The 9956-nt window shown below is 35.2% G+C and overlaps 1 protein-coding gene across 4 annotated transcripts in view; it reads left to right on the top strand.

Annotated features, from left to right (window-relative positions):
• LOC119828168 (tyrosine-protein phosphatase Lar) overlaps nt 1-9956 on the top strand; it is a 331779-nt gene that overhangs the window by 165803 nt on the left and 156020 nt on the right. For all 4 annotated transcript variants that reach the window (XM_038350266.1, XM_038350265.1, XM_038350264.1 and 1 more), the window contains exon 3: nt 4652-4766. In XM_038350266.1, coding sequence (XP_038206194.1) covers nt 4652-4766 — 115 coding nt within the window. The remainder of the gene's footprint in view (nt 1-4651; nt 4767-9956) is intronic.

The following is a 9956-nucleotide window of genomic DNA, read 5'->3' as shown; positions in this document are numbered from 1 at the left end:
TTAATAACTGGATATGTGTTCCTTGACAGTTCATATGTTTTAATGGAATTCTGTTGTGAATGTTTTTAGATTTCGTTTTTGTTAATAAAATATTGTATCGATCTGCCAACTATAAGTAATAGATGTATTATTAGTTCCTGATGCTAAAAAATTAATTACGAATATTTGTTTGTAGATAGTCTGTCCTATGTAGAGTCTGTAGTATTATATAGTTATAATCATAATTATTAAGGTAGACGTTATATGTATAAATCATCCATTACAAAATCCGCTTTTAATAAAGCCTAAATAGGTATATATAATAAGCGTAATATATGAGACATCTAAACGATAATTTCAAACATGAGTGTACTTTGCTAGTACATGCGAGTACACACACTCAATCGCTTTAATTAAGATTCCCTATGTCAAGACGGGCTTGGTAAACAGTGCTGAGACCTCGAATGTATGGTAAAAGCAATTATTCGTGCAGCCAAGTTGTAACAAACTACTTACTTGAAATTAGGTTTTGCAGTTTTAATGTGTAAATAACGATTCGCGAAGCAAATTGTTGCTTTCGCGAGCTTGAATTGCATCTGCACGTTTTTAGTGCGCAGGAGTTCTATTTTACATTAAAGTCTATGGAATGGCAGTTCTATAAGTTGTACGTTCGAATATAGGTAACTACGGTGTCGAGTTTGATACTCACAATTTGAAAGTACACGATTGTCGCGGGAGCGAGTCGGCAAATAAGGTAGTTAGTTAATTAAGATCGAGACGTGATTAAACGTTTCCGAGTTGGAACGTGATAGATGACGGCGGGCGACGTCTTGTTCCTGCTCAAATAGGGTTGCTAATAATCATTCGTTTGTTCATGTTTTTGAGTGGAGTCAGTTGAATGCTATTGGTTCAATATTAAGCTATTCAATATCTTGGCGATTAACTCGACTGTGTTGTTTGAATACGTTGTCTTATTAAATGTTTGATATTGGTCGTTTATACTGATAGTGACAAGGAATGAAGTTTACGAAATGTTGATTTATAGAGATATATGACTACATATAGTTAACATGAAATTCGGCCTCAATCTGAATAAAGTTTCATGAAAAAAAGAACATTGTGCATTGTTCTCTTTATATAAATACTCGTTAAATTTTTTTATTGTTATGACTCCGTTAAGAAACGTGGTTCAAGTGAACTTATTTCATATTTACAAAGGAAGTCGGTAGGCATCATATGTGGCGAATTGAAGCATCGTTCCGCGAAAAATTGCTCAGTCAGCCCTAGTCGATGGGAACTAATATGATTAGAGAATGGGGCGAACAACAGATTAATCACGCGTAAACACCGCTCGATAATTGTAACCTAGTTTCGTGAATACATTGTTGTGTTACTTACTATTGTGTTTGATGGACGTTCATTTTATATTAGCTTTTCGAGAAGTGTTCTGTCTTTGCTGATTTGACGATTTTGTAGAGGCGCGTGGCTGCCATATATGAATAGGAGATAACGTTTAATTAAAATTTGAACTATTTCAAGTTGTGATTCCTATGCGAATCGCTGATTTATATAAATTGGCGTCTATTTGAAACTTCGAAATATCAAAAGTAAATGTCACTTTTAAATTAAGCTATAAAAATGCATATAACTATTTTTCAAACAAAATTTCCATCTCGAACTCTGGCGACCACGTTGAACGGCTTTACAAGGAAAACGCTCGAGTAAAATAATTTGATAATACGTGTATAACACGGGCGGTTTCGATAGGTCAGCAGAGCGGAGCTATTTCACTTGTATGCAAATACCGGTCGCACCTGGCCGGATATTATTGGAAGTTGTAAGTCGTGCTGGCTCCTCGATGTCCACACATTGTAATATTGAATTTGCAATGTCATAATCCGTTTGGATGTGAGATTTTTGGACCGCCATATTGGATTTGGCTGACCGCCTCTCTCAGGGCATTGTTGTAGCGATAAGTGTTTGCAGTTTTTTTTTCTTTTTCTTGCTGAGACTTTTGTATGAAAAATTATTTAATCCCATCGTGCCTTATCTAATGGATATCACTTATAAACGAAATTAGGTCCAAGAAATTATTACTATTTAGAACAAAAATAAAAACATATTCACCTGGAAGCAAATGAAGTGTAGGTGAGCAACCTTCATATAATATTGTTCCTACCTATAATTATACAAATCGAGTTAATATATTGTTTATTTAGAATTAGACCCATGTAAAATAACATTTTTCGTATATATTTTCCCTTGTTCCCACACGACTTAAATCTGGTGTAGCATTATATTATATTCATGAAAAATATAAAATTATTTTCCTCACCTCAGCAAATGCGCTGCATTTCAATACTTACCCTCAAGTTCGATAATAAAATTGAGATGTTTAAAGTATAAACTGTTCTTGACATGCATTCTAGAAAGTTCTGTGAAATGATTGTTTTGCGCGGTTATTTCATCGCTGAAGGCAAAACTCCGAATAGTAGTAGTAGTAATATTTTAATATTATATTCAAATATTTGAAATAGATATACAACACTTTTAGAACTGAAAACTTCTTTAGTTTGCAATTTGTTCTGTAGGGAAATTGGTAAGTATTGCTAAATAATCGGGATGTTATGTTATTTGTAGAATAATGGGTTGTAAAAAGATCTGACGCTCAGTTTATTTGAAACCCTTTTGTAATCAATATCTCATTTGAAACATCCTATGTTTACTTCCGGAATATATTTCCCATGTTAGTTGTAAATCCCATTAAATCTGGATTAAACCTAGTTACGTCGAGTCAAACTGCATTGTAGTAATCTCGAAGTGAAATCAAAACGCTCAGACTGGAGTAACATTCATAACAATGAGCGTTTGACAATGGTCCATGCAGCGCTGAGCTAACGTTAGCTGAGGTCGTGTCTTAGCGTTAGAGATACTATAGGAAGTTAGATTTCATTGAATTTGATGATCGAAATGTAATGGTGTGCCAGAAAAGTGTTAAAGCTGTTATGATATCACATGAAGCGCTGTTATTTTATGAAATATGTCTTAAATGTTAGATGTTAAATATGTCTTAAATGTTAATTACACAATAATGTGTGAAGAGAAGTCTTTCATAGAAGCTATACGTATTGCAGATAGATAAATTAGTTTTTAAGTTGGTAAAAATTAGAAATGTTTAAAGAATAAACTAATGTTTACGCGAAAGATAACGTAAAACGTAAAATTATTGAAGCAATTACTGGCACAAATTATGTTAATTTATCATATCAAAGTTCTGTGAGTAATATGAATTATTCATTTAGATATTCCTATTTTATTAATAAAATATGTAATGTGTTCCAACGTACAATACTTTTTAACTTACTACTTATACTTATCCATAAAATTGTAATACGAACTTGTTTCGCTTAGTCAATAGTTCTTGTTGTGTTCGGATGATTAAGCTAATTGAAACTTTACACTAATAATAATAATACACTCAATCGCTTAGCATCACACGTAGAAGCCCATGTTTACTGTAGCACGTAGCAGTGTCGCTTCAAAGGCGAGACGTCACACATAAACACGTATTTACTTCGCTACGATCTCGCAATTCTAATGGCTACTTTCTTGAAATTGCAATCGGTCGATTTAGTAAAGGATTAATTTTATATCAGAATTAGTATTACCAAACCGTATGCTTGTTAGTATAAAACTTTATATTTTATGAGAGTTTTTTCTCAGCTTTGAGTAATTTAATACTAACTACGCTAAAATAGGGTTGCTTATGAAGACCTATTGAATTATGATATAAAGAAATAGATTTTAAAAGATGTGTTGTTGATGTATATATTTAAAAGACCGACATTTAAACATAAATAAAATATTGAAAGATGCACGAACAATCGTTTTAAAAGAGCTAAATATGTTTTGAACTGTAATCTCCTACGATTACTATTCACACGATTAATTCACACGGTGTTAGTCCAGGGCATAGCAAGCATTTAAATGGAAATTTTTAACAGCCACGCGGATAAAATCGAAAAAGTGAACAATCCGAGCCCCGCTTTAAATAAACGTTTAATGTTTAATGCGCTGTCCGATTCCGTTTTGTTTTCCGAAATAAAAATACATCAGGACGACACGGATCATTAACCCGTTCTGATGTATAAACACCCGTGTTGCAGGTCCGGGAGGCGAGCGCAACGTATGGTTCGGATAAACGGAAAAAAATGTGTTTGATCGAGAATAGTGGTAGCCGTAGTGACGTCAGACGAACGTGCAAGTGCCGTGCTTTACAGGAATCCAGTTGAGGAACAATAAACACCGACAATGGAATATGGTTGAACGGTAGCCCTGAACTGTGCACCGAACGCAGTGAACAAAAGAAACCTCAAAAGAAAACTAAACAAAAGTCGTTGTACATATTTATCTATAGTTACTAATCGTTGTCCTTTGCGATCTTTTTAGAATATATTTCGTGTTTTTTAAATCATCGAAGCGGTTGTCGTATTTTATGTGATATTATTAGGTTAGGTTAGTAAATGTAAGTGGCAAAACTCGGTTGTGATGTGTATAGTGTAAGTAGGTAGGGGTGGGTTAACGTCGGGTGCCGCGGGTTTTGGTTCGTGGGTTGGTCGCGCGGGTTTCCGCGCTGTGATGCCGGTGGGTAGTGACGTGGTATTTGGTGCAGGCGCAGGCGCAGCCCGGCGCCGGTAAGATGCGAGAGCGGCGACGGGCGCGACATCGCACGGCCGCTCTAGTGATCGCATGTCTGCTGTTCTTCACCGCCCAAGTCGACGCTGATGGTGAGTTATGTTGCAACTTTTTATTAGGCTAGACCCTTATTCGGTTTGTGTATTCTCTTTGTGTGAAATAATGGGCACTGTAGTGGAATTGCCATGCGGTCTAACACGCCATGCAGTTTATGAAATACTTTGAATAATAACTTTTGAAAAACTTATTAATTACTCACTTAGTTTAAATTTGAATTCTTTTTTTTAATTTATGTCGATTCATCCCAACGTTGATATAAAATTTTGTATTACATAACGAATTTAATAAACATGCATTGCGTGATAAAACCTTTGTGGGTATCAAAGATATAAATAACGCCATTACGTTTGAATTCGTGAATTGCAAAGAGAATTTTCGCAAAACAAATGGGAGTCTAGCCACCTCGCACGCTATTAACTTGTAATTTAAGTATTACTGGAATGTAAAGAACGAACTGACGATGGCAACATTCGAATATAATTACGTGCCGGCAGGAATAACACCTCGTAATTATGGTTATAAGTTCATGAGAACGGGGACACTTGTCACGCGTGCATGCTATATCAGATTTTTTTTTTACGTGTGCCAGGAAGTAATTATATATAGTGATGATATAACTGCAAATTACTATTCAGCGGTGCGTTCAGTATAATTATTCATAAATCAAGTAACTATGTTGTGAAGTTATAATCATGTGGTTTAGTGGTGGCGCAGAATGTGGTTCTCTAATTTAATGGACGATGGAGATCACAAACGTTTTTACAACACAATTGTCATATGTTTAGTGTAACAAGATTTATTTTATGAAGCTCTATTGAATTGTGGTCAGACAAAGATTATATGATTTTTTTATCGTAATTTTCAAGATAAATACTACTCGTAATTGTTATTTTAAAAATACATCTAATACATATATAAAATACTCTTATGTTGCATGTTGTTGCTGATGATAGCTCAATTATACATATGTTCATGTAAGTTAAGACATACTTTCTTAGAATACAGTTGTGGCTTCTAGTATCGCATAAATATTGAATTCAAACTTTATTCACTTACCTACCCGCTGACATGAAACTTGTCGTGCTATATACTACCAACCTCAGTTGGAAGTCCACATATTTAGAATTTTTCTTACAATACGTTCATTCACATACATGTTTTTAACAATTACAAAACAATCGATGCATACTTATTTAACTTGCTTAATAAGCTTGTACTAGCTTGGATCCAATTTGAAAATACCTTTATTTAGAGCAACCATTACAAAAGATTATAATGGCATCTCGTGCCATTGTAATAGAGTGGATTTTACAACAATTAACGTGACTGCGACCCGCTAAGGAGAATATTAACATAATACCCAGTACTTCGTTATTACGCCATGTTAGGAACAGAAGCACGTGAGGGTTAAATAGTGGTTCTATATGAATACTCTCATATTCGGTCATTAGCATAGAGAAAGGCGGTATATTATCATAAAGCTCCAACCAAAAATCGCACCCTGCGTCTAGAGGTCTACCCTACCCGCGCATAATTATCTTTCTTTATGAAAACGAGATGTTAAAATGGTTCCATGCGTTCAAATTAAATGGTGAACCCAGATTACTTTACGGGGCAAGGTGGAATGTTTGGGGTCATTAGAGCGGGTTAAATTAAATTGTTTCGAGTCATGATCATCGTTGTATTATGATCTTAATTTTTGATTATCATGTTGGTGTGCGTCACGTAACATTATATTGTTTGAGAAACGGATGAGACTGAAAAATTTAAAAATTCTCTGTATTTACAGCTGAGATATTTTTCAATAAATTTATTTATAAAAGCCTTTGGAATGCATTATAAAAAGCGTTTTTTTTTTTCAATTCCACAGTCAAAACAGATCAAATAACTCGCACATATAATATTAAATCAAACATATTCAATATTATTCAAAATGATTTTCATCCATTCTTATGGAGAGGATGGATGGCGCGCTTGTGTCCCGTTTTTATTTGACATCGGAACACGTACGTGTCACGCCAGTGTTGGATATTTAAATCCCACATCCAGTTATTGTTATTTCACTTCTTAAATTGTTATAATGGTATCGTTAGTAACACGCGGCGTGTATCATTTGCATGAGGTAGGGGCCGACCGGCTGCGGCGCCCATAAAGCGGCCGCCTTCGACTCATGAACGCAATTAATGAACAAAATGATACAACAACGAATGCCGGCTCCGCGAAATTACCCTTTTTACAAGACCAACAAAGACAAACAGGCTTTTCGGCCTCGCGGTTTCAACATTAATTTTCGATTAAGAATTTTATCGCTCTCGCAAACGGGGGGGAATGTTTTATTGTCTGCACATATTGGAATAAGTAAAAAGATTCCGTATTATATCTTTACGACAACGGGAGTATGGTGGGAAATATATTACATACGTGACTATATTCGTCTCGATTACGTCAGTTATCGATTCCGTGGAAAAAAAAATAAGTTACGGTGCCGGCAACCAGTTCTGATTTGCATTTTAATATACACGAGGGGATAAGAGGGAATGAACCTGTCATATTGTCCCGGAATGACACATTGAACACCGGCCGCGAGATAATGTTTGTTTTTCCATAATGTTTATCCTTTGCTACGCGGGGTACATTGTTCTCCGCCATGTGGAATATACTTATAAATAACCGAGTGAAGCTCGCTATGAAAGTGGTTTAGAAAGAAAACACTTTTAATGCTATGCAGAGTCGCCTTGAGGCGTTATAACTCGTTTTATCGAAGTATTTTGGATGATGCTATCCGCGTTTTTATGTAAATTCGGTTCGTTCAAACGATTGATGAATACATTTTGGGTTAAAAGGAAATATGGTATATTCCAATAATAAAAAATCTACAAACTAAAATTGAATATTTTTTATGTAATAACGGGAAACTGAGCTGGTGTTTTAGCTGATGTTAAGCAATCACCACCGCCCATAAACATATTTTGAAGGGATGGGGTCGCTGCAAATGCTCTCTAATTCTTCATACAATTGTTCCTAACAATTGATATTATTTTCAAAATTTAATTTAAAGGATAAAATCATATATATATATATATATATATAATAAAGACGAGGCTGTAAAGTGTTCGAAACGTCGGGTTAATAATATAATGAATAAATCGCGTTTAAAATCCGTTAAAAGTTTTTAATTTCTAATAAAGACCCATTCAAATCTAAGGAAAAAAATATAATGCAATATTATAAGTGTCTTTTTTAATCTAAACTATCCTTATTGGCCAGTATTCACTTTATGTCAAGACAAAGAAGCCACAGTATGGCACTTAAGCACAATAAGATCACACAGTGTTATGACGTTCAACTCAAAAATCTAATATAGTTAAACAAACGTGCACACAAAGGATTATTGCTTAAAAATCCCATCAGCCAGCTCCACGGTATACGATAGATATTAATCTCGGGCCAATAATCGCTTTTGATAAGAGATTCTCCCTCTATTCCCCAGTAATAGAAAGTTTCTGCATGGATGAATTTTCTTATTTAAGTTTAATAAAGTTTACGTTGGATGTGATATCGGGTGTTTTGACAGATCGTCTTGTTATTAGGAACAATGGCGAGTAAATATCTTCAGCTTGTTTAGGTTCTACAGATAACAACCTGTAGGTTTCGAGGTTAAATACACGTTTAATTTGCATCACAAGTTTTATATGTTTACTTCTAAGTGCTCAGTGTTGATAGTGGATGGAGTGACCCAGACAATGGGATGAGTTAGTCTTGTATATTAAATTATACACACAATTATTTATGTATATTATTAGTAATTTATTCGAAATCACGGCATAAATGTCGCTTTTTATAAAGCTACATACACACTGTCATTAAATGAATAAGAAACCTACATATATAAATTAAATATAAAAAGAACATTTCATGTTTCTTCATAGATTAATCAATGCACCGCCTATTTCATACATTTTATACCGTACACACGTTACACTACCGTCCCAACTAGGCAATCTAAAGAAACCATCTCGCTATATAATTATTATGTAGTCAACAAAAATTGTCGCAAGGTACACAGCCTTCAGAGGGCGGAGGCAAACAAGCCAAGACAAGATGCATTCAAGGCGAAATAGTGAACGAAGCGAGGGAGCGAAACAAAAGAGCTTATTAACCCAGCCACTAAGTAATGGACAGATAGGGTTACAGAATGACCGAGATAAATGCTGAATTGACGGTAGAAGAGGTTATTTCGATGTTATTTAATGTACGCGGCGGTGAATCGAGTGTTTGGGTATGCTAGCTTGCTTGGTGGATGACGTTTATGCCTATTGACAATGTATCGTGAGAAATAATGGTGTAAGAGTATTTAAACTATGTTCATATCGTGTAACTGTAGAGTAATTACACATTATGAAAGTTTTGATTAAAGTCATGTATGTTGAGCATTACCTGAAAATATCTATAAACATTGTGTTTTATATTTATAAGCGATACACAAAACACGTAACTAGTTAATATCACCAACGCGCATCCACCGTCCGTCCCCTGCAAGAAAATGTATTAAGATAATCTGAAAACTGCAAGCCAGCGTATCGACTTCGCACCTCTAAACATCGCATCTCGAGTGTCAAGCACCGCCTTTGAGTCGTCATTTGCCAACCTTTTATGTCGGCGCGTGCACACAACACGGCTATCGCGTTGAAAGGAGATGTAAACGCGATACGTGAATACTTAACGCCGCCTTTACTTTACCGAAGTTAATGGGACTTGTATGAGCCAGGTGAAAGGGCCTTATCTCGCGCTGAAGAGCCGTGTCGTGCCCTCCAGGCTTTTTAACTCAGCGCTGCCAAAAAAGCTAAGACGATCAGTTTGTCTTGCATGCTGTGTTGCTTGTGCGGATGTTGAATGTATGGCTTAGCGGGTCAATGAACTGGCATGATTTAATTTACAATACGTGCAATGCAGGGATTTAATCCTACATAACTTTCGAGATACAGAAAAATGTATAATTTATTATGATATTCTATAAATTTTAACAATACATTAGTAGGAACAAAATATGGCTATAGCTAATAGTGGCGTTTTCTTCTATTATAGATAGCTAGCTGTATATGTATTTTTTTACCGTTTACATTGTTTTTGTGTAATGTCGTCCTTTGTGTGAATGCCCTGCAACACCTGTTTCACATAAGTGTTAATGACATACTGGAACCTATTAAATATTAATGTACGTT

This window comes from Zerene cesonia, chromosome 7 (genome assembly GCF_012273895.1).
Source record: "Zerene cesonia ecotype Mississippi chromosome 7, Zerene_cesonia_1.1, whole genome shotgun sequence".
Taxonomy (NCBI): Eukaryota; Metazoa; Arthropoda; class Insecta; order Lepidoptera; family Pieridae; genus Zerene; species Zerene cesonia.
This window is presented reverse-complemented; position numbering and strand designations above follow the sequence as displayed.